The 22,831-nt window shown below is 58.9% G+C and overlaps 12 protein-coding genes across 12 annotated transcripts; 7 read left to right on the top strand and 5 right to left on the bottom strand.

The window, feature by feature from the left end:
• Window positions 1-14: 14 nt before the first annotated feature.
• PHYSODRAFT_328487 (hypothetical protein) lies at window positions 15-1,169 on the top strand (the record flags this gene model as incomplete). The annotated part of the gene is made up of 1 exon (XM_009524790.1): window positions 15-1,169. The coding sequence occupies one exon, from the start codon at window positions 15-17 to the stop codon at window positions 1,167-1,169; it is 1,155 nt and encodes a 384-aa protein (XP_009523085.1).
• Window positions 1,170-1,244: 75 nt separating this feature from the next.
• PHYSODRAFT_328486 (hypothetical protein) lies at window positions 1,245-2,348 on the bottom strand (the record flags this gene model as incomplete). The annotated part of the gene is made up of 3 exons (XM_009524789.1): window positions 1,245-2,021; window positions 2,087-2,215; window positions 2,295-2,348. The coding sequence occupies 3 exons, from the start codon at window positions 2,346-2,348 to the stop codon at window positions 1,245-1,247; spliced, it is 960 nt and encodes a 319-aa protein (XP_009523084.1).
• Window positions 2,349-3,275: 927 nt separating this feature from the next.
• On the bottom strand, window positions 3,276-7,272 carry PHYSODRAFT_359897 (hypothetical protein; the record flags this gene model as incomplete). The annotated part of the gene is made up of 1 exon (XM_009524788.1): window positions 3,276-7,272. One exon carries the CDS (start codon window positions 7,270-7,272, stop codon window positions 3,379-3,381), a length of 3,894 nt encoding a protein of 1,297 aa, XP_009523083.1. The 3' UTR covers window positions 3,276-3,378.
• A 334-nt stretch (window positions 7,273-7,606) lies between these two features.
• Window positions 7,607-8,594, top strand: PHYSODRAFT_245962 (hypothetical protein; the record flags this gene model as incomplete). The annotated part of the gene is made up of 4 exons (XM_009524787.1): window positions 7,607-7,644; window positions 7,708-8,164; window positions 8,233-8,325; window positions 8,403-8,594. The coding sequence occupies 4 exons, from the start codon at window positions 7,607-7,609 to the stop codon at window positions 8,592-8,594; spliced, it is 780 nt and encodes a 259-aa protein (XP_009523082.1).
• A 1,333-nt stretch (window positions 8,595-9,927) lies between these two features.
• On the top strand, window positions 9,928-10,227 carry PHYSODRAFT_420517 (hypothetical protein; the record flags this gene model as incomplete). The annotated part of the gene is made up of 1 exon (XM_009524786.1): window positions 9,928-10,227. A coding segment is annotated over one exon (300 nt), but the record flags the coding sequence as incomplete, so codon positions are not given.
• Window positions 10,228-10,461: 234 nt separating this feature from the next.
• On the bottom strand, window positions 10,462-11,610 carry PHYSODRAFT_313060 (hypothetical protein; the record flags this gene model as incomplete). The annotated part of the gene is made up of 1 exon (XM_009524785.1): window positions 10,462-11,610. The coding sequence occupies one exon, from the start codon at window positions 11,608-11,610 to the stop codon at window positions 10,462-10,464; it is 1,149 nt and encodes a 382-aa protein (XP_009523080.1).
• Window positions 11,611-13,486: 1,876 nt separating this feature from the next.
• Window positions 13,487-14,824, top strand: PHYSODRAFT_495649 (hypothetical protein; the record flags this gene model as incomplete). Its single annotated transcript, XM_009524784.1, has 1 exon — window positions 13,487-14,824. One exon carries the CDS (start codon window positions 13,487-13,489, stop codon window positions 14,822-14,824), a length of 1,338 nt encoding a protein of 445 aa, XP_009523079.1.
• Window positions 14,825-15,205: 381 nt separating this feature from the next.
• PHYSODRAFT_328480 (hypothetical protein) lies at window positions 15,206-15,505 on the top strand (the record flags this gene model as incomplete). The annotated part of the gene is made up of 1 exon (XM_009524783.1): window positions 15,206-15,505. One exon carries the CDS (start codon window positions 15,206-15,208, stop codon window positions 15,503-15,505), a length of 300 nt encoding a protein of 99 aa, XP_009523078.1.
• An 888-nt stretch (window positions 15,506-16,393) lies between these two features.
• PHYSODRAFT_245796 (hypothetical protein) lies at window positions 16,394-16,819 on the top strand (the record flags this gene model as incomplete). Its single annotated transcript, XM_009524782.1, has 1 exon — window positions 16,394-16,819. The coding sequence occupies one exon, from the start codon at window positions 16,394-16,396 to the stop codon at window positions 16,817-16,819; it is 426 nt and encodes a 141-aa protein (XP_009523077.1).
• Window positions 16,820-17,116: 297 nt separating this feature from the next.
• PHYSODRAFT_246040 (hypothetical protein) lies at window positions 17,117-17,476 on the top strand (the record flags this gene model as incomplete). The annotated part of the gene is made up of 1 exon (XM_009524781.1): window positions 17,117-17,476. The coding sequence occupies one exon, from the start codon at window positions 17,117-17,119 to the stop codon at window positions 17,474-17,476; it is 360 nt and encodes a 119-aa protein (XP_009523076.1).
• A 1,845-nt stretch (window positions 17,477-19,321) lies between these two features.
• On the bottom strand, window positions 19,322-20,089 carry PHYSODRAFT_298519 (hypothetical protein; the record flags this gene model as incomplete). The annotated part of the gene is made up of 1 exon (XM_009524780.1): window positions 19,322-20,089. One exon carries the CDS (start codon window positions 20,087-20,089, stop codon window positions 19,322-19,324), a length of 768 nt encoding a protein of 255 aa, XP_009523075.1.
• Window positions 20,090-20,259: 170 nt separating this feature from the next.
• Window positions 20,260-22,736, bottom strand: PHYSODRAFT_328476 (hypothetical protein; the record flags this gene model as incomplete). Its single annotated transcript, XM_009524779.1, has 4 exons — window positions 20,260-20,489; window positions 20,763-20,978; window positions 21,045-21,264; window positions 22,443-22,736. 4 exons carry the CDS (start codon window positions 22,734-22,736, stop codon window positions 20,260-20,262), a joined length of 960 nt encoding a protein of 319 aa, XP_009523074.1.
• Between the last annotated feature and the right edge of the window lie 95 nt (window positions 22,737-22,831).

The following is a 22,831-nucleotide window of genomic DNA, read 5'->3' as shown; positions in this document are numbered from 1 at the left end:
ACCGCTGTACACTCATGCCGGCGCTGTCCAAGCTGCGCGTCCCCGTCGTGTCGTTCCTCAATGGGATGGGCTCTGCCATGCGCAAGGACTTCGCGGCCTCGTCGTCGCCCGCCGGCGACCTCTTTCGGTCTGGGAAGCTCGAGCTCGTGGACGTGCCCGTGCCCAAGCTCGTGGGCAACACGCAGGACCCACTCAACGGCCACCGCATGGACGACACGGGGGCCCCTAGCTGGGACATTACCACCGAGCAGCAGCGCGTCATCGAGCAGGCCAAGATCGTGGTCATGGACCAGCATTCCGGCGGGCCGCTCTTCCTCACGCCCGAGCAGAGCCTACCCCAGGACAAGCGCGACATCCTGCGCAACATCGAGTGGGTGCAAGGCACGTACGCCGGCGTGGAGCAGTACCTGAACCGACTGCCCCACGGCAAGAATGCGCTGCCGGCTGACCAACTGCCAAAGTTCACGTTGACTCGGGCCGGAGGGTTCCTGCCGCGCATCATGGCGCAGTACGTCTTCGGGTACGTGACCATGCTGGAGCGGATGCTGCTGGAGGCTCGGGACTTCCAGAGCAACCGCGACTACGCACGAGAGCGAATGATCCAATTCCGGCCGGCGCAGACGGTGACCGTGGGGATTCTTGGGCTGGGGGATATCGGCCAGGGGGTGGGCAAGATGCTGCGTGGGGCCGGGTACAAGGTGCTGGGCTTCAAGCGCCGCATCGGACCCGAGCTGGAGCTGGAGCTGGCTTCCTGTGCCGATCGCGTCACTCCCGACCTGGAGGAAGTGCTGTCCAAGAGTGATTATCTCGTGAACGTGCTGCCAAGTACGAGCTCGACGCGCTACTTGCTGAACGAAAAGAATCTCGAGCTGTGCCGAGAACGCAAGCCGGTCTTCATTAACATTGGACGCGGTGATGTGATCGCAGAGAAGACCATTATTAACGCTCTAGACAGCGACGTGTGGTCTCGTGCCGTGCTGGACGTGTTCGAGGAGGAGCCGCTCCCGAACGAAAGCGCGTTGTGGGCGCATCCGTCGGTGCTTCTGACCCCGCACGTGTCAGGGTACGTGTTCGTGGAGGACGTGGCCAGTATGTTCGTGGACAACTTCAATCGCTACCTGCGTGGAGAACCCGTGCTGTACAAGGTCGATTGGACTGCGGGGTATTGATTAGGCGGGCCACCACGTAGAAAGAGATGAAGAAAGCACTGCAGCAAAACTCACTTTTCTTGTAATGATAGAAGCTCAGTATCCTTTCGTCCAGTCGACCGCGAACTCCAAAGGTTCGCCGCGAAGGTAGTGGTTAAAGTTGGCCAGCAAGACCGGCCCGACGTTTTCCGGGAACACCTTGCCGGACACGTGGGGCGTGAGATGCACCGACGGGTGCGACCAGAGGGCGCTAACGCGCGGGAGCGGCTCTTGTTCGAACACAGCCAGCACCGCCCGAGACAAGATGCCGGCATCTAAAGCATCGACCAGCGTCTTTTCCGATATGGCGTCTCCCCGGCCAATGTTGATGAACACGGGGCTGCGTTCGCGACACTGCTGCAGATTCTTCTCGATCAGCAAGTATCTGTTGGCCAAAACGTCGTCTAAGTCTGTCGTGATGCGGTCGGCGCAGAACGCGAGGTTGGCTGCTTCGACCGGACTCGTGTGGCGCTTGAAGCCCAGCACCTTGTACCCGGCGCCACGCAGCATCTTGCCCACCCCTTGACCGATATTACCCAATCCGAGGATCCCCACCGTCACGGATGAGGCCGAACGGTAGCTCACGAGCTCCATGCGCGCGAACTCGCGCTTGTTCTGGAACTCCTTGGCCTCCTGCAGCATGCGCGCGATCAGCGTCACGTACCCGAAGACGCACTGCGCCATGATCGTCGGCATGACCCCGCCACTAGTCACTTGGAACTTGGGGAGTTGGTCAGCTTTCGGTCCGCTCTCCCCCTTTGGCAGCAAATTGAGGTACATTTCGACGCCGGCGAAGGTGCCCTGCACCCATTTCACGTTGTCGAGGATGTGGCGCTTGTCGTCAGGCAAATTCGTGTCCGGGTCGAGGAATACCCAGTGTGCGAGTCCATGACAACGACCTGGGTCTCTTCCACGACCTTGTGCTGCTCGGCCGTCAAGTCCCAGCGCGGTTCGAGCAGACCTTCGCTCTGGTGGTCGCTGTACCCGACACTCTGCTTGTTGCCTGGAAGTTGCGGAAGCGGAACATCCTCGAATTGCAGACCCCCCCCCCCCCGATCGGAAAAGTATTCCTGCGGGGGATGCGAACGAAGCGAACTCCTTGCGCACCGTGTTGCCCACCCCACGGATGAATGACACAATGGGGACTCGCAGTGCTGGCATGGACGAAAGTATTCTGAATGTGCGGTGGGGGAGCTGCTTCAGAGAGTGAACTTCCACGTCTCAACTCTGCTCTGCTGTGCATGCTTTCTCTTAAGTGCGAAGATGTTGAGATGGCTTCATCAAGGTCAAGTAGTTGAAGTTTTTAGGACAACCCCTAAGGGCAGCCATAGTTGGGTTATCAATATCTCTCGCAGTGGGAGAGTGGCAGCAGCAAAGTAATGTATCATAGCTGAAATCATTTGCGCGTTTTCGCTCTTTTGGGCAGACCGCCGCTAAAACAATGAATGTGGTCTGCCACCGAACAACTCGTCAAAGAGGCAACGACTGCACACTCGAGTATCTAAAGATATATGCAGCCTCTCCCCACTTCTTCAGGTACGCAAAGTAATGACACTGCCTTGGCGGTGATGCATGGCAAGGCTCTTGTCTTCAAGGGCGGCAACGTGAAAGAGGAGCTCAACTCGCTTTTGGAGTTTTTCAGAATCGAGGACGAAGCAGCGTCGGCGAACTGTACTTGTGCGACGGCGCGCCCGACGTGACTCGTGTCCAAATGGTTGTGTTCACGAGCCCAGACGCGAGGTGGGGCCGAATTACCAGCATGACTATCACCTGCCGCTCTGGACGCTCGAGGACCTTTCAGATGCATCTCGGGTACTCGGCCTCCCCCTCAGCGATGATGAAATACTACAGCGGTTCACGGAGTTTGGTGAAGTGGCGAGTCTTTGTCTTTGTCTCGACCCTGGCAGAGTTGCGGGCGGTTGTTCGCAGGGAGATTCAAGATATGATCAGTGAAATGAGCAGGTCGGATCAACTTAGCTCTTATTCCGAGCGAGTGGGGGGCGACTCAACTCGCATCGCCGTGGATCGCCCAGCTAATTTCCAAGCAATTGCAGAAGCTGGCTGAGTGAAGGCTGCAGATACTGTGCGGCGATTGCGAATGTCCGAATGATTTATTGGGCTGCTTAGGCCTTCTAGCTGTCTAGGTGCGTAAATACATATAGGCAGTGACTACCTGGATTGTTCTAGTGCTCTACTCCTTGTCCGTCGCGAGCGGCTCGAGCACAACACCCCACCGCGCGTCCGTGGCGGCGCGCACAGCCGCCTCGTAGCTCTTGCTGCGGGGACGTCTCTGGCCAGGATTCGATCCAAATAGGTTGGCCGCGCGCTTGGCCTTGGGTTTTGGGGCGGCAGCCTTCTTCTTCGCCTTCATGACGCGCGTGGGAATGCTGTCGACCCGCGAGCCAGGAGCGGCCACGACACCCAGTCCCTCCTCGAGAGAGCGCTTGACGAAGGCCAACTCGTTCGAGATCATGGCCGGCAGGTGCTGGTGCAGCTTGAGCAGTTTGCCCGCCAGATCCGCCGTGATCGGCATGCCGTGGCGGTGGCAGAAGAGCGCAATGCGCGCCAGTTCCACCGGGCTCATGATGCCGGCCTCGGACGATCGATCCGAGTCTCCCGACTTGCCGATACGACGAATCACCTTCTTCTCCTTGCGCGCCACTTGCTTGAGCGTAGACGCGACCTGCTTGGCCAGCTCTCCAGCGACAGCTGCCTGGAAACCGTGCTCCTGCACGTCGTCGAGGATGATCTGGCCAGTCGACTTCACCGCAGTGGCGTTCGACGGTTCAAGCCTCTCCAGGCGCAGGCAACTCTGCAGGGTCAGCAGGTAGGTGTAGCCGCTTGGCCGGATGAAACCATGCGTGCGAAGCATCTCGAACAGCTTCAGGCTGGCCACAGCACCAGCGAGCTCGTCGCGCGACTGGGCGCAGTACTCCATCGCTGCCTCGTAGTGCGCGACCTCAAGCGGGAACGCCAGCAGCTCCTTCTCAAACAGATCACGCATAGCATCGAAGTGGCCGAACTCTCCATAAATGAAAAGCAGCATCTCCATGGCATGTTGCTGGAAGTACGGCGGTGTCTGCTTCAGAGAGACGCCATGGGTTCCGTCCAAGTACATCTGCAGCAGCTTCTCGGCCTCGATGAGGTCTCCCTTCTCGACGAGCGCGTTGGTGACGCGGATAACGCGGTTGGGGTGCACCTCGGACAGGCCGTGCAGCCGCCCGTACTTGAGCAACAGCGCAGCTCCATACACAGGGTTGCCCGACTTGCAGAGTTCGTGGAACAGAGACTCGAACACGTCCGCGCGCGTGGTTTCGTCGAAAAGCTCTACAGCATCCGTGGCCCGATTCGTGCTCACCAACGCGTCCAACGCCATGTCCATGGTGCATCCGGGCAGGTTCATCGCAGCATCGCGAAGAGCTTCGTTCTCGTGAGCCAGAGCAAGCGACAGCATCAAGGACCTGGCCACATTCGACTCAACACGCGCGATCTTTCCGTTCTCATCACGCGTAGCCATTAAATCGTCGCGGATAGCGAGCACTTGGTCCGTGCGACGCTGACGCGAAAACGCAACAATTGCTGCGTTTTGCGCATACGAGTTGGGCTTCAGTCCCAGCGCGCGCATCGACTCGTACAGCGCTCCGACATCGTCGTGGTCACCCGCAGTGGCCTTGATCGAGATGGCCATGGAGAGAGCGTCGCCATCCAGGTTCTTGCCATGCACCTGCAGCATTTGTCTGCAGATCCGTTCGGCCTTGACCATGCGCCAGCTGTCATCCACGTCGTCGTTTTCGGGTTTAGGCTGCCGCAACAGCGAGAGAATGGCGTTCTTGTACATCCGAAGCGGGATCACCAGCGGCTCCACGTTGGATTTCAAGGTCCGCGTCGCGTCTTGGTCGACGTTCATTTGGCGCTGGTGGTTGCGGAAGTAACGCAGCGACGAATGACCCGCTACTGAGTCAAAGAGCTTAATAGCCAAGTCCAAGCGGTCAGCATTCATGCACACGTCTGAGGCATCGGCGACGCTATCCACGTTGTTCTGCACTAGGCGACGGAACGACATCGTCTCAGTCGCCAGCGAATATGCAATTCTCCACTCCTTGCTCTTCTTTTCCGACATTTCGTGCAGTAGCTCCATTTTTCGGCGCACAGGGGGGTGCAGTCCATGGCGATGACAGAACATAAGCCACTCACGGCCCAATGCCCAATGGCCGGCTTCAAGTATCTTCGACACGGTGTCGCCAGTACATAACTCGGCATTCTTTAGCGCGTCCACATCCACCATCCGCATCAGCTTGCGCATCAGAGTCCAATTCTCAAAGCGGACGCATGCATCCGTCGTCGCGCGCACGATCGAATCCGTGATAGGAAGGCCCCGCGAACGCATCATCTCCAAGTACGCCTCGATGTTCTCCGTTTGGTCGTCACGAGCCTTGCACAGGCCGCTGATCACGCCGTTAAACAGCAGTACATCGTTGCTGCTGCCAACTTCCACTTCATCGCCCTCGAAAACAGCAACCGCCTCCAACTCATCACCATCTTCATCAACAAGATCCTCCTGCTGCTGCTGCTGCTGCTGCATCTCCTCGGCCGTAACGCCCCAGCTTCTCTCAGCGTGCGCAATCAGCTCCTCGAGCGTTTCCATTTCGCCAGTACTTGCAAAGACACCCGCAAGACTAGCGTATGCAGGCGGCAGAACGACTGGCACGTTGGTGGACATAATTTGCCACGCGCGCTTGGCGTCACGCGTGTTGAGTGCCGGATCACGCACAGTGTCACGCGAGAGCGCGTTGAACAGCGCCAGGTAGATGCCAACATAGCGAGATACCCTCCTGGTATCCTTGCAGCTCTCCACGTACTCATCAAACAAATCAACAGCTCGCTGAGTGTTGCCCAAACGTCCGTGCGCGCGAATAGCAGTCGTGTATGCTCCCTGGTGGATCTTGCTGGGATCAAACAGCTTCCGGATGTGATCGAAAACCTCCACAGCGAGATGAGTGTCCTTGGCGTGCGTCAGTCCCTGCAGCATCTTGTTGTACTTCATGGGGACCGGGTTAGCCTCGTCCATCTCCACGATCTTGTTCCAGCAAGCCCACGCGTGCTGGCTGCGGTTCGCGCCCGTGTAGGCCAACATGGCGCGGCCCAGACAAAAGATGCTCGGGTGTTTCTCGCCGCTCTCCAGCATCTGCTCAAAGAGACGCGTCGCCTGCCAGTGCTTGCCGTGCGTCACGAGGGCATCGATCGTGCACGTGTAGATGGGCTCATCCAGCGACAAGCCACGCTGCGTGACGGTGGCGAAGCTTTGCAGCGCCCGCTCCAGTTCGCCGTTGATAACTTGAGCTCGGATGAGCTGGCTGAAGGCCTGTCCGTCGTCCGGTAGTTTCTCGTGCTCCTCCATCTGCACGAACAGCGCCATGGCCGTATCCGGTCGGCGGGCCATGCCGGCCGCGCGAATGGCCGCTGCGTAGTGGTCGGTGGTCATCTGCATGCCGGCGCCGCTGAGCTGCTTCATGATGCTGAGCGCGCTGTCGGCGTCCTTGACCTGTCCACAGGCCTCCATGATGGCGTGGAAGGCGGCGGGCGACAGCTGCACGCCCATGGCGGTGGACTCGGTGGCCAGCTGCACGATGAGCCCCCAGTGCTCCTTGGCCAGGTAGGCCTGGATGATGAAGTCCATGGTGGCGCTCGTGGGCGTCAGGTCGTCCACCAGCATGTTGTTAAGCAGACCGGGCAGCACCTCCACCTTGCCCATGCGCGCGCAGGCGGCGATGGCGCGCTCGTACATGGCGGAGTCCAGAGACGGCAGCTCCGCGTCCTTGTCCACGCGGTCCAGCAGCTTGAGCGCCTGGCGCCACTTGCCGTTATCGCGGAACGTGTCCAGCTCCTCCAGCACCTTGGCCATGGCCTCGTCGGTCTCGAACGCGGACTTCTCAGTGGTCAGCCAGCGTCGCTGCTGCTGCGCGAGCACGGAGGCGGCGGGCGCGGCGTCCACGCGCGCCAGGCGCAGGCTCAGGCGCTGCAGACTTGCGTCCGCCGGCGGCTGCGCGCGCTGCCAAAGGGTCACGAGGCGGCGGGCTCGAAGCATTGCAATGGGATTGCGGGGCCCACAGAGGGAGTTCGGGGGTGCAACCTGCTGCAAACGACGCGCGCGACGACGGCCGAGACGAAGATCCAAGCGAGGAGCTCCGGCCGCGACGAGAAGCTGCGGAAGACCTAGTGGCTCTGCACGAGAGGCTGAGAACGCCCCAGGTCGCGTCGTAGATGAGACTGACGCGCTCGTTGACTGGCTGGCTGGCCGAGGAAGCCGCCTCAATAGTGGGCGGTGATTATTGGTGTGCACCACATACACCATACTGTTGCCTCTTGAGGGGGGTCATATGTCTTCAACTTGCAACGCTAGACGCTCGCACTGCAACATCATGGCGGCGCCGGCGTGGACGCGCGAGCGCAGCGGGCGGTGCGTTGCTGACGCTGCTGTCCCGCTTCAATAGCTGCTGACTGACATTCTGTTCACTGTCAGGATGGAGGCGGCGCGCTCGCTGCTGCGGCCGTCGCCGGCCCCGTCGCCTCAGCGCAGCCGCGCAGACCTCGCGCTCCACTACACGAGCGGATCCAGCGCCTCCGAGCCGCCCGCCGCCATGTGGGCGTCGCCCAGTGCCGCGCGCGTGCGCTCCCGCCCCAGCAACTTGCACGCGGCGGTGCGCGCGAGTCCGTCCTTCCCACTCAGCCAGAGACCAGCAGCGTCCGCTAGCGCTGCGGCAGCGACGCCGTTGCGCACTTCGGTACAGAGAGCTGCCAGGCACACGGCGGTGCAGTCGCGGACAACGCAGTCCACGCAGACGGAGACAGGTGAGGGCCACAATGCTGCGGAGAATGGCGGCGGGATCCACCTCGGGGCGTTCGGGGAGGTGGCGAAGATGACGGCGGAGACGGTGGACTTCTTGATCCGCGTGCTGGAAGATGTGGGGGTGCTGCTGGTAGTTATAGGGCGTTGGGGAGGAGGCTGTGGGGAGCTGATAATGTGTCTATTCGTTTGTGTCTACAGAGGAAGCAGGAGCTGCTGGTCAGCGGTGAGGACAGGGAACTTCGCGTGAAGGCGCGCTACGCCGCGGAAGGCGACAACCACGGGTCGGAAGAGGTGAGAGGCGTACTTGTTCGTGATAAGCTAGTACTTGGCGCTGAAGTGTGGCGTGTATTTTGTTTTGGACTGCCCAGGCTGAGGTTGTGCCAGCGTCGGAAGTTGCGCGTCTGCAACTCGACTCAGCTAAAAGTGGCGGTGCTGGCGTGACGGAGCTTGTACGGTCGCACTCGTACGAAACGTTGGTGCAGCTCGAAGGCATTTTGGAGGCGCGTCACAACAAACTCATGAACGACGGGTTCCTAGAGACGGAAGACGACGTTAGATGATGGTGGCAGCAACGTTCACGCAAGTATTGGTGCTAAAAAAGTATCCCGTGCTGGCTTATCGTAATGATCTGTAGCGTGTGTGGCTCTACTGTACCTGGGCGACCACGTATCGACGCGAATATCGACCTTGATCGGTATTGAGGAGCCAACCAGCAAAGCGAAGGATATAATAACCTCCAAAAAAGGAGAACGCAAAGGTGCAACTGCCTACGAGCTTACGCGATCCAAGATGTGACCTTCCTCTGCCCCGCAAGCACGCGGTCGTCGATATTCAGAACGATGGCGAATCCTTGCAAATTGCTCGAAATACAGACCGCATGCAAATAAATTGTAAATAGTAGATTCGTACACTGTACAACACCGGCGCTGGTACTCACAGCCTGTGATCCCTTATCTATCTAAAGAATCAATCAGAAAGACGCGCTGTCCGTCCGTCCACGCTTATTCACTAAGTACGGATCCTACTAAGTACGAGTAGCTGCCGAGCGCAGCGAAGGCACGATATTACGGGGCCGCAGGACCCGCCCCAGCCTCTGTAGTACTATCCTGACATTGAGAGTAGTGCAGCGAACCGACGAGGCGAGCGGAACGGGTCCGCCACTGCCGTAGTGAAGCGTAGGCAGCCTGCTCCAGTAGCGGAGCGAGCATAGCGAGCGAAGCGCCAACTAACTAAAAATCCCCGCCGCGGAGCGGCGGCGCTCGGCTAGTGCGAGATCACGTGCAATTAATCACGGATGTGCAAGACCTGATTACGGTGAAGGCAATGCCATAAGATCACTGTAATAAGCACAAGGAATCATCGCGTTGAGCATGCGTCGGACTGTATATCTAAGCAGTGTTTGTTTTTTCGCTACTGAGCGTGTTGTACCAATACGTATCCGCACCAACCTGCATTTCCATCTACATGTAGAAAAACGTCAAACAAGTAACTGCTAAGCGCTACACGTTCAAGAGGATAATTGGCTAGGGGCGAAACATTGTACATGTTTAGAACATGTTGGACACGAACTGTATGTAATAATATGTAAGTCGATCTCATCCTGCTTGGGATCCCGCACGACCGCTCGTCCGTTTGGATGCCGGTAAAGCAGCAGAAAGCTGTTTTGGTCCATCCTTGCAGAATGCTTACGATCGGGAGACGAATTACACACAAGCGTCATCCCACCGGATATTCATCGATAAGCTTCCGCTCGTAGGTTGATGTGTCTTTCGATGTGTGCCCGCGATTTCCTGGACAGACCTGTAGGTCCCTCCACGGACCTCACATTCAAATTGGCGCTCCTCCACCCCAAGCAATAGCAGAACCTTCAGCTGTATTCAACTCCTGACCAAGATGCGTTTGACCGGGACTCTGCTCGCTGCTGCCGTCGTTCTGCTCGCTAGCACCGACAACCTGACAGCGACTGCTTCCAAGGCCACCGTTAAAAAAGATGGAGTCTACGCCGATCTCTACCGCGTCGAAGACGGCGTTGTCACTGGCAAAATGCGCATCCCTCTCGGCGAGATCGAGCAGTATGAAGACACCGACTTCAAGCAGCTGACTAAAAAACTCGGGGCGAACGACGAGGAGGAGCGAGCTGCAGTTCGTGTCCCCAAGGGCTTTGACTCGCTTTTCAAGGGTCTTGACCGCTTTTTTGGCTTCTTTCGGAGGGGCAACCGTCGTCTGCGTATCGAATGAGCGTAGGACGGCTTCCGTCTTCCTGCAATTTGTGCCGTCTTGGTAGTCGTGGACACTGTGTGTCTCCAAACCGAAAACTCTGAATGTCATGATTGTTCTACAGTGCCTCACGCTCCCGTTTGTTCAGGTTCATATCGATTTTTTTTTACGAATACACAAAGCTGAGGATGCTGCCTACGTCGAAGCAGCCTAGTAGCCGCTCGACCAGTCCATTTGGTACAAGACTGGCTTCTTCTCAAGGCGGCGATTGAGGTTCTTCACAAAGACGTCGGCCACGTCCTCCGGGAACACCGTGCCAGCGATGTGCGGCGTCACGATTACCTTTGGGTGGGTCCACAGCGGGCTGTCCTTCGGCAGCGGCTCCTTCTCGAACACGTCCAGCACCGCCTTCGACAGCAGTCCCTTCTCCAGCGCGTTCACGATCGTCTCCTCCGAGATCACATCGCCGCGGCCGACATTGATGAACACAGGCTGCTTCTTGCGGCACACCTCGAGCGTGTTCTCAGTCAGCAGGTAGCGGGTCGCGTCCGTGCTGGGCAGAACGTTCACAATGTAGTCGCTCTGCTCCAGCACTTCACTCAGGTTATTCGACACGCGGTCGGGACTCGAGGCCAACGCCTTCCTGTCCTCATCACTCACACGGCGCTTGAACCCGACCACCTGGAACCCAGAAGCTTTAAGCGTGCGCCCAATCTCCTGGCCAACGTCACCGAGGCCGAGGATGCCGACCGTCAGTTGCCGGAACGAACGGTACTTGAGCTCCCAGCGCGCGAACTCGCGTTTCTCCTGGAACTCCTTGGCCTTGAACAGCTTGCGCTCGATGGCAATCACGTAGCCGAACACGAACTGCGCCAACGCCGTGGGCATGATCCCGCCAGCGCGAGTGACCGTGAAGTCCGGGTCGGCCGGGGCTTCCGGGAACTGGTGGTACGAGTCCACGCCGGCGTAGGTGCCCTGCACCCACTGCACCTTCTTGAGCAGGTGCTGCAGCTCGAAGGGCAGGTTCGTCTTGGGGGCGAGCAGCAGCGGCGCGGCCATGTGGGCGTCCATGAAGAGCACCTCGGCGTCCTCGAGGATCCGCTGCTGCTTGGGGTCGAGCTTCCACTCGGGCGTGGTCGGGGCGGGTGCGCCCACTGCGCCCTTGGGCTGGTGGTTATTGCTGGCGCTCGGAGGGCACACCACGGGCAGCGGCAGGTCGACGATCTCCAGCTGGGACGCCTGGAAGAGCTTCCCCGCGGAGGTCGAAGCGGCCGCCGGCGACGAGAGCTGCTGGCGCACGGCGTCGCCGATGCCGGGGATGATGGAGACGACGGGGATCTGGATCTGGCTGCTGGTCATCTTGGGCGGGAGGCTGCGAGTTGCGAAATGAGCTCACGGAGGGAAGGAAGCGATCGGCTCCATGCAGCCGATCGCTACTCATCATTTATCAGTCACTTCAAATCTGAAGTTGTAGTTGCACCGCAGAGATTTTTGTATACTTTAATATATGCTTCGTTTAATAATGTTGTTATGCGGTGAATCGGAATTTGCAGTTCTGACTATTTTAAGCAGTTTAAAATTACCCTTGGATATTCGCTACGATCGCGTATAGCAGGATATAGGATCTAAATTCGGTTAGTCGATGTGCTCGAGAAGGGCCAGGTCGCGACCAATCAAACCGATTCGAAGCAGCGTGTCAAAAACTTCAGAAACGTCGGCGGTGTCACCTCGAAATGGAGCTCGCTGGCTGATGGTGCGGTGGTGCGCCAGCGCGCCGGCAAAGCGATATGGAGTTCGTGACAATCATGCGTGAAGGACGCATGAGCCACCAGCTTTTTGTCACGCTGCGCGTGTGCTTTCAGCGGCGTTTGGTTTCCGGCGTCACTGTGCATGCTCAGTGAGCATTGCTCACTATGTTCGACGTCTCCTTTTTTTAGTTTGTCGACAGCGGTAATGGACTCCGGCTTTTCGTCGCTCAGCGTCTGGGTCCCTTGTGCATTGAGGGCCTGCGCCCTGGGTGTGAGTGGCGGACGGTCAATAGCATTCGCTTCAGCCGTCGGGGCCAAGATAGTAAGGCCTCCTCATCACGGTTGGGAGGCAATTTGGCTTGCCCAGTAATGCTCATGCAGGCTGGGTCGGCAAGAACACATTTTGGCAAAAAGACTTCCGGTATGATAGATGGCTACATGTGTACAAGCGTCGCGTGCGCCTATTTCCGATTCCAGCCACAAGATCATGCTCGAGCAGAGGGGCGTGTGTGCGCTGCTGCACGCGGCGCTCGCGGCCAAGTACGTCGGTATTGTGCTAATTGCTCGGCGCCATTAGAACCCATCTCTCCTAAACGCCACTGTGATTGTTTGTCAGGGGACTAGACGTGCTGATCCCCTCGTCCGTGGAGTGCTACAACCGCTATCTGGAGGACCATTCCGCAGAGGCGGCGTCCCCACTGACGCGGTTTAAGTTGCCAGTCCCCAGCAGCCCAAATGGAGCTCAATCGTCCCATTTATTGGTGCTGGTGGGCAACTCGAAGGCTCTGTGGAACCCGTTCCTAGACTTCCTGGAGCTTGAAATGCAGCAGAACGACGGCCGCGTACAGGACGACCCGGTGGACCGATACGTCAAGCAAACGGTCACCTCCTCGCTGGAAGAGCTGGGTGTCACCTATAAAGCTTTCGAAGACGCAAAGGTGCCGTGCAGCAACGGAAGTTGAAGTGAGGTCTCTAACATGTTGCGTATTATAGGTGTACTGGGTGGCGGACACGGAGCCGGGCAAGATGATCCTGGCGCAGAAGGTAGCGCTGGCAGCTCGGGCTGTCTCGCACTGTCCTGTGCGTTGCATTTACAGAGCTTCAGATTTTGTCTCGGTGGGGGTGGCTCTGATCGTGCTGGTTGATTGATTTGAGTGTAGCCGTCGCAACTCTGTCTGCATCCAGTGTTGGGTCCGTGGATGGCGTTCCGCTGTGCGGTGGTGCTGGGAGTTGAAGGCGTCGATGCTGTAGACGACCACGAAGGGCAAAAGAAGGACCAAGCTGGCCCGTTGGTCCGTGGAGAAGCGAGTGTAGTGCCGCAACCGGACGAATGCTCGCATGACGATAAGCTCCACAAGCTTCTCACTGCTCAGATGGAAAAGGCGTTCGCTCAGAGCGCTGCTACGCCAAGAAATGGGCGCATTCCGCCGGATGCGTGGCGTGCCTGGGCACTGCCACGCTTGTCGCTAGCTCCCAACCACCCGCAAATGTACTCGTCCGAGCAGACCCTGTATCACTACACGAAGGATGTACGCATTCTCCAGCGCACTGTGCTGGCTCGCCGAGAGAATCTCTGCCTGGACTACGTTCGCGCTCCGCCGTCTGCGAAGATTGTGGAGTGTCGTCGCTTGCTGCAGCAAGTGCTTCACGAAATCCGCGATCGGTTCCCAGACGGTATCGATGCCATCTTGCTCAGTGCAGGACTGGATACCTCCATACTGTCCGAGGCGAGCGACCAAGACTTTGCTGCTGATAGCAATAACGACGAGTTCATGGCCATCTCGCTCGACAAGACGGCCAAGGCGCGTCCGATCCTACGCTTTCGCCACGCGCTGACCGTCCAAGCGGATCCAACCGCCCAAGACGCCGTTTTCGCCGCCAACATCTTCAAGCGCCTCGAGAACGTGTCGATCGAGCAGCATCACATCCTCCGCGTGACTTTGGACGCTCTACTGGAGAACTCCTCGGAAGTAGCGCGTCTATTGTGCACGTGCGACCCGATGGAGCTACGCAACTCGTTGGTCATCTACGAAGCGCTACGAGAGGCGTCAGAGCGCGGTGTCAAGCACCTCGTGACTGGTGATGCAGCGGACGAGGTATTCTGTGGCTACTCGTTCTACCATGGCATGACTGAGGAGGCTTTAGACAAGTACCGCGAGCGAATCACTGCCACGATGCAGTTCACTACGGCCAAACTCGCGAGAGAGCTCGGAATTGAGGTGATCAGTCCATACCTCGACGCTCGGGTGGTGGCCTTCTCCAAAACTCTGAACAAGAGCGACATGGTCGGCGAACGCACGCCCGTGCCGCGTGACGGGGAGCAAGGAGTACATGGTAAGCTGATTCTGCGTCAGGCGTTCCCCGAGAGTTTCTCCCAGTGGCGAGCCAAGGAGCCCATCGAGGCCGGGTCCGGCACGACGCGACTGCGGCTCGGGTACTTCGATTCGCATTGGACGGATGAAGAGTTCGCCGAGCAGCAGCGCGCCGTCTTCCGAGAGCACGGCGTGTACATCCGCGACCGAGAGCATCTGTACTTCTTCCAGGCGTTCTTGAGCGCTTTCAATGGGGATCTGGTAAATGTACCGCGCCGAAGGTTCAACGAGGCCAAACGGGAGGTGGAAGCGCACGGACTGGAGGAGTCAGCGGAAAGTCCGAACGTGTTTTGTCCCGGGTGCGGCTTCGAGCTTTCGCATCCGAAACAGGACTTTTGCGTGACTTGCGGCTGCTGGCCGACGTGCGTCTCGCCTACCAACGACTCGCAAGGATACGCCACCCAAGCTCTCGCCAAGCTTGAAAGTGAAAAGCAACGTCTACTCCAGCACTAACTTGGGATCAGTTGGTAGTAAGCCACCCCATGGAGGCTGTAGCTCGGTAGCATGACACATAATGAGCTACAACGCAATTTGCTGTTTATCCAAGCTGCCCTCACCGTTGACAATTGCTGGAGTACTCATCATTATGTACTCAGTCCCTTCGCGGGGTGATAAAGGTTAACATTTTGGTCGGCAAAGGGTATTATGGTCAAGACATGTGCGCATCGTATCCGTTGATACGATGTCCGTGTGGCTTCGGATGTGCGTCCGCGATTGCCTGAGCTTACTTTCCGTCAACTCTCGAAGTCTCCACTCACAGCGGACTTCACTTTTGAATTGGCACTCCACCGCACCAAGCAGTACAACAACTTCCGACGACACTCAACTATCACCATGCGTTTGACCGAGACCCTGCTAGCTGTCGCCGTCGTTCTGCTCGCTAGCAGCGACAACTTTGCTGTCACCGCTTCCAAGGCCACCACCACGCAAGATGGACTGTACGCTGATCTCTATCATGTCGAAGACGGCGCCGTCACGGACAAGATGCATGTCCCTCTCGGCAAGGTCGAGCAGTACAAGGAGTCTGATTTCAAGCAGCTGAAGGGCAAACTCGGGGCGGACGACGAGGAAATGCCAATTCAAAAGTCGTACGAGTTGCCAATTTCCTTTTCAAGAAGCTGGAGCGTTTTGTAGGCTTCTTCAAGAAAAGCAAACGCCGTCTGCGTATCGAAGGGGCTTAAGCCAGCCTCAGGTAGGCCTTTTGGGGCCATCCGTGCGTCTCACAAGTTCGAGGCTGCCGCGACTATCTGTCATGGTATCATCAAGGACTGCTAGCAGATCCTACTCATCCTAGCTCGAACGCGAAGGCTATCAAGTTGAACACGGCAATTAGTAGCGGATAGAGTCCATCCTGCATGTTAACATTGCATGTTTGTATGAAGAGTTACTGAGTGAGTTGTGTAGGCTAGCTAGAAGAAAACTAGTTGGGGAAGCACGTCTAATTCAATCAGATCTCAATTTACCTGTTCAAGAACAACGAGTGCTGATTGCAACGTCGACGGCATCTTGCCTGAGTGCTTCAGTTACTACTATCCTCTGCTCAAGTGCTACCATGCCCATAGCGTGACGACGCTATTGTGACACTATCTGCTTCTTAGGTCTTTCATCAAAACTCCGTAAAACTCCGCTAACTTTCGATGGTCTGATAAACGTAATGGTCGATCACTGGAAAATAATGCGGCGATCACGAACGTCATCCGGTGCGGCGTTACAACATCCGAAGATCAGCTCAATATACAAAAATGACTGATGTTAGACTTTATTCCATTACGAAAAATTGACTACCCCGAAGTTGTCGACGAGAACAAAATCAACTCGCTCAATTTGTGGCAAACTGGCGAGAACACAGATGTAGGACGTGGTTACGGGTGGTGAATTCAATGAAAGCATTATTGGGGGGGGGGGGTCTACCGTGGCCGAATGACAACATCAAATGATTAAACTACCAGAGGCTTCCAGGAGCCGAGTCCTCATTCTTAAACTTGCCGTGAAGAGTGCCAGCTAGCATCAGCGTGCCGACCGATGTGTACCCCCATTCTACCCAAACTGATTTACTTCGTCGTCGCGCTCGCCGCCGTCATAATCGCCAGCATCGACTCGCACGCGCAGTACGACGGGATTCTCACCTTCTACGGCGACAAGGACTTCAAGGGTGAGAAGTGGCAGTTCCACCGCACGCTGGAGCCGCAGTACTGCTACAACGACAACGTGGGCAAGCCGTCGTCCATCACGTGGCGGAACCAGATTAAGACTGGCAACTTCGGCGGCAAAGCCAAGATCGCCTTCTTCACCAAGCACGACTGCAAGGGCAAAGCGCTCGCGTGGTTCACCACCGAGAAGGACTTCCCCAGAAACCTGGAACTGGACCGTATCGACAACCAAGTCAAGTCCTTCATGCTGCTGCAGACGAGCTGGTTGCCCGACGTCATCGTCCGCGACGTCGTCTAAGTGGGTGGTGTCGAGTTCGTGCAGAACAGGCAAGAGCCAAGCGAGAGGAGGGAGAACAATAATTGACTGCAACGGAAATCAAGTCCCTAACCAAGTTTCTTGGATGATCGAATCCTTGTACTGTAATAATGTTTTGGAACGCTCCATGTAACCATATAACCATAGAACGAATCTATACAGTAGTGACACCAGCAGCACTTGAGCGACTTGAGCGGCAGGCAACGGATGAAGTTCTTCACTTTTACTTTGTCTCGCACCCATGCCTCGGACCCTGCTTTGGTTGTCTTGTTCGCGGTCATGTTGAGTCTTCCCCACAGCACCGACGCGGAGAACAGCGTGGTGGTATTCTGGGATAAAGCGAACTTTGCCGGCAACGCGGTGCAGGTTCGTCGGGCTTTCATGGGGCAGACCTGCTACAACGATAACGTTGGGAAGCCGTCATCGATCACGTGGAAGAATCTGCCCACGACTGGCCGGTTCGAGGGCAAATCCAAGATCGCCTTCTACTCGGAGCGATCCTGCAAGGGCATCGTCAAGGCCTGGTTCACCACGGGGAAGGACTTCCCCACCAATTTGGCGCTGGACGGGCTCAATGACAACGTCAAGTCTTTCATGCTGTGGCAGATAAACGAGGAGCCGCGCGTTTATCAGGACTAGGGAGCTTGGTCGGGCGCTAGATGCCCCCCCCACGCGCGCGCTGTTTACCTCTGCCAGAATTCTCGTACGTGTAGCTGCCAGCGGCTAGGATAGATGGAATACATGACGCCTACAGCAAATACGCGCGTTGTGTCCACCATGTTAACTTTCTGCACTGTAGCCGTCTATATCGGTGGTACCGTGTCACTTCAACTTGACTGTCGAGCTTCCAGCAGCCGCCGGTGGAAGCTCAGGAACTGCTGCCTGCTGTCGGCAGCGACGCGGGCACCGGCGAGGCTTCGGGCATCGACGCGTCGAGTACACTCACCTCGGCGGAGGGCGAGCTGGCCGTGCGCCGGCAGCGCTGCCTGACCCTCCAGCTGCAGGTGTCCGCCTCAGCGCTCCCGCCGCCTGTGCAGCCCAAAGACCATCCAACCGCAGCGAGCACTTGGCTGCCGTGCTCCAGCCGGAGCTTTCGTGCGTTCGTCAGCGGTGTCGAGCGCGCGCGCAGCCGCCAGAGCTTGAGCTCCGAGGGCCCGGAGCCGGCCGAGCCGATTTGCGCGTGTTCAGCACGTATTGACGAGCTCTCGGCGAGAAACGGGCGCGCCGATGACTGCAGCTCACCGAGACGGGGCGCGCGCTCCCGGCTCGCTTCAAGTGCCTGCACTGGCAGCGGATGGTGGACTGGACTGGTCGGCCAAGGCAAAGGCGACGCTGTTTGCATCATGGGACGTGCCCGCGCAGACGTGCCTGCGCCAAGCTGCCCTCGACTAACTGGCCGTGATCGTGGCCGTGGCGCGCGCTGTGAATGTGAAAAAGGCCGCGGTACACATGCAACCTGCAGCAGCAGAGCCCAAGACTGATCGAGTGGCGACGGCACGGTCTCCGCTGTGATGGAGAGCGTTGGACCGCCGGCGGTGGCCCACCGGGCCGGTGGGGCGGCGCGGGGGTGGGAACGACCGCGCATAGAGACAAGCCCTCTGGTCAGCCCTGCGTCCGTGCAGTCAACGCGGACACGGACAACACGCCAAGCGCGTCGGCTGGTCGCGACCGACACGGCGCCGGCGCGCCAGCCGGCAGCGTGTCCCTGGTGGCTGAAAATCAGGCCGCGCCGGGAGGGAGGGAACCCGAAGCGCGCACATCCGAGGGACTTTGCCGGCGAAGACGGATCCGGCTCAGTCCGCGCTCGCTCGCCGGTGTCGCATCCAGGTCTCCGATGCCGTGGCCGACAAGGGCGCTCGCTCGGCCAGCCAGCCAGCCCAGCGGACCGGCCTGCTTCGAATTCGAATTCGCGCGCGAAACGTGGCCCCGCCCGCCCTCAGACGGACCATAGTGTAGCCAAGTCAAGTCGCTCTCATCGCCGCGACGAGCGCAAATCGCGTGCGGGCCATCGCGAGCACCTTGCAGTTGGCGCCGGGGACTGTAATCCCGGGCCTCCAACACGCGTAATCGAAGCCAGGCATCATATCAATTGGTCGTCGCGTCGAGCGCGACGCTGGCCGCTGTAAACCACCGCTCCAAACAAACCCCAAGTGAACCGAACATAGAGCGGCCGGGACGTAAACGATTTGGCCACATTCTGGAACCCGACCAAAAATTTGGTGCCAGGTTCCGTCGATACAAACTTCAAGTTGGCGCACGTCACATATCCAACGTCAACTTGGCGTGACCTCTATGGCTCGGAGGTCTCCATGCCACGGCTGGTTGGCCCCGCGACAGACCGCGTTCGATGCCCTCCAAGGCCGATGCCGAAAGAACTCGGGTCGAAATGTGGACACGCCTCTATCTCGGCCGTGCGAAAAGCTTCTCTTTGTTAGCAATAATTTACATACGTCTCCTAGTCAAGTTACAGTCCTCCTGGTACATCTAGGCCACACGCAGACGCTTGGCGCGCGGCTCGCTGTTGCCGTCGTCGCCGCGCTCGTGGTCGCCGCTGCTCTTGGCCAGCGCCGCGTCGGGCGCGGCGGCCTCCGTGAAGCTGTCGCCGTTCGAGTGCATCATGAGCGCGTTGAGCACGCACGGGTACTGGCTCTGCTTGGCGTGCGCGGCGATCTGGCTGAGCGTCACGTTGACGACGGCGCGCACGGTCTCGCGGCCCACGCACGTGTTGAGGATCTCCTCCTTGGGCAGCGGCCGGTGCTCCTGCTTGAGCAGCAGCGCCGAGTTGAGCGTGCGCACGGCGTAGCTGCCCGAGAAGGCCTTGCGGAACTGGAAGCGGCAGCTGGGGCACGTGCTGCGCAGCTTGAGCCACGAGCGGATGCACGGCAGGTGGAACTGGTGGCCGCAGGGAAGCGCCACGAACTCGTCGTTGCCGCTCTGCAGCTCGCTCAGGCAGATGACGCAGTCGTCGGCGCACGGGGAGGCCGAGGAGACGCTGGAAATTGGGCGCTTGGTGCCAGAGCTGCACGCGCGCTTGGCGCCGACCGCGGCCGGGCGCTGGTGGTGGCCGACGGTCCAGGCGGCCAGGCTGTCCATGACGGACTTGTCCGCGGGCGCGGCGTTCTTGAGGTGCGGCGAGATGTAGCGCACCATGAAGCGCACCCACGCGGGCGTGCGGAACATCTGCAGCACGTCCCGGATGAGCGCGTGCTCGGGGACCACGTACTGCACCTCGACGCGAACGGTGATGTCCATGCTGGCGGCGAAGGTCGAGATAAAAGAGAGAGGGCTGGGCTGGACGCTAGCTAGGCTCGGAGCAGTGTCGGCGCCACGGCAAATGATCGAATGAAGGCGGAAGAGTGAGCAGCGGCGGCCCTGAAAAGAAAAGAAAAGGCCAGCGAATCCTGCTCCAGCGTCTCTGGCCGTCAGTTGGTGTGGTCCAGAGACCCGCGCGCCACAACCGCCGCGGCTCGACCGGCAACCCCGCGAAAGGCGGCGGTCCACGGCCCAGAGCCGGGTTCGCTGTTGCAGCGCGCTCGGTCTCCGCTGGCCGGCGGCAATGCGTCTCGCCGAGAGAGCGCGGCGGTGGCCAGCGCCGTCGGCGGCAGCAACGCCATTACGCCCCCCTTGACACTTCGAATTGGCGCGCGCGCCTCTTCCCGCGAGATTTGAATCCGTGGAGGGCCGCACCTTGGCGCCGTCCGCGCTGCTGGCCGCACGCTACATGTTGCCGAGCTAGTCGCGCCGGCGCCGGCAAGCTCGCGCGGGACCCTAGTTGGCCAAACACAGGCAAATCGCGGCGCGCGCGCCGGCATCGCTGCGTATCCTAACTGCCTTCCCTCCTCCCAGCCTGGCAGACTGCCTGGTGTCGGCCGGCCGGGCTGCAGCGGACACGAAGCGAATCTCCCCCCGTCACTGCACTCCGGACCGTTAAACACCTCGATGAGTCTTTGACCACCTCGGCCCAACGACGCCGGCAGCGGAGCAGCGCGCCACCAAAACTTTGGGCCCGGGGCCGTAACAGGGCGCGCGCGTGGCGGCCGGACGATAAAATCGCGGCCGCCTGACACACGGGTGGGTGAGCTGAGGCCCGAACACTTCAGACTCGGCGCGCGACGCATTTGCGTCCGCTTGTCCGGCTTGACTTAGTCGCCGGCAGCGCATGTTCGTCCTCAATTGCCGGAGAGAGGCTGGCGCCTCAAGACAAGACCAGACAAGTCTGCGGTGATATGAGACAGCGAGGGCGGGCCCGCGCGGCCCATCACTACGATATCCGATCCGGAGGCCACGCCAGGATCGAGGCCTGCGGAATGGCTGGCGTGGAACGCCATGCCGCGGTCTCCGCTTCCGGCCGGCATGAAGGCCGCGCTCGTGATACTGTAGTATGCGCTGCTGGCCCATGGCTGCTGCTGCAGCAGCACCAGCACCAGCTACATGTAAGCGGTGTGAATGCGCGCGGGCGTTTGATAAGCGGGCGTCCCCACGCAATCGGTCGTGACGTCGGAACCAGTGGTCAACGTCGGCCGGATAAGAATGACGGTGCACCGCCGCCAAGCAGACCGTCGGCTCGATGTTGCAGGGACGGTCTCTCTCAGCCCGCGCGCGCATAGGGCCCGATGCACTTCGCGGGCAGGGTTGCCAGCGCGGTGGCCACTGATGGCTGGCCCGGGTAGATGCAGCCGCGGCCAGGTTGCGGCGCTGCTGAGGTGACGGCGGCGGCGACGGACGATGTGAAATACGGCGATGTGCCTGGTGTACAGACAACGACTTACAAAGCCGGCATGCTTAATGCCATCCTCCTATATAAAAACAACGATAAATTCCCTCCCGTCAAATCTGTAAAAATGTCATAAAACACACGGCGTGTTGCATAAAGTACACACGAAAGCATATAAAGTACACAAAACCAGATGGTATACAAAGATGAAGTCATTTGATTGGATCTGATTGGCTGGTTTGCTTATGTTAAGCTTTGCTTGACTTCGTCTGCCGGCTTTTTGTGTCTGCCGGCTTTGTAAGTCATTGTCTGTAGCCCACACCTTCTACGAGCCCTGGGGAGAGCCGGGCTCCTGGGCTCTTGGGTGAACCCAAAAAGTCGCGAGCTCGGGCTCCTGGGCTCTTGAGTTCAATAGGTTAACCCTCCAGAACTGTGAGCCCTCGTTAAGGGCTCCCCCCTCACCTGTGTTAAATATCTCGCTGATGATTGGCCGTCATTGAAGTATCTCCAGGTTCTAACCTGAAAAGGCACAGGAAAGAGGGCTTCTCCTTGAGGGGAAGGAAGGACGATCGGCGACGCTGGGGTGGCCTCGGAGCGGCTGTACACATATGAGCGGCGCGAGATCTTCTAGTGTGGTGATCTTTGAGCTCGATCTTCTAGCGTGGCGCATCGATCACGCGAAGTTGCTCGCCTTAAGTCTAGGTAAAATTGGCCAATCAGATATTACTATGAAGAGCCCGTCATAGATTTGAAGCTAAATTTGGGGAGCCCTGGAGTGGAGCCAATGGGGAGCCCGAACCAGGGCTCCTTGATCTCGTACTTGCCATGAGGGAGCCCGTTTTGTGCGACTTTTGGCTCTCGTATTAGGGGGAGCCCACTTTTGAAGTTGACGATGTATCGCCCACGTTTCGCGCAACTAGGCTCGGGCTCGTAGAAGGTGTGGAGTAGCCCCGCCTTGCGGCCAGGCAGTTGGCTCGCGGGCGAGGGCGGACCGAGCGGTGCGTCCACGGTGGGATTCGCGTCCACCGGCGTGGCACCCTGCTGCTCGAGGCCGCAAGTGCACTTTGAAAGTGGCCGAGGCCCGCAGCGCTTGCCGCTGGCTCCTTCAAGGCTGCCTTCATGTCGCGACTCCGTCGTCGGCCTGCCGCAGGTATCATCGTCGTCGTCGCCGACCACGCCGTGCATTCTCGCCGCGGCCGCGCTGGCGAAATAAGGCGCCAGCGGCTGGCCGGCCGGCCGCGGGCTCCAGGCTGCCAGCACCTTGTGTACGCTCGCAGTGA

Source organism: Phytophthora sojae, assembly GCF_000149755.1.
Source record: "Phytophthora sojae unplaced genomic scaffold PHYSOscaffold_3, whole genome shotgun sequence".
Lineage (NCBI taxonomy): Eukaryota > Oomycota > Peronosporomycetes > Peronosporales > Peronosporaceae > Phytophthora > Phytophthora sojae.
The sequence above is the reverse complement of the archived record's forward strand: the minus strand, read 5'-3'. Positions and strand labels throughout refer to the sequence as shown.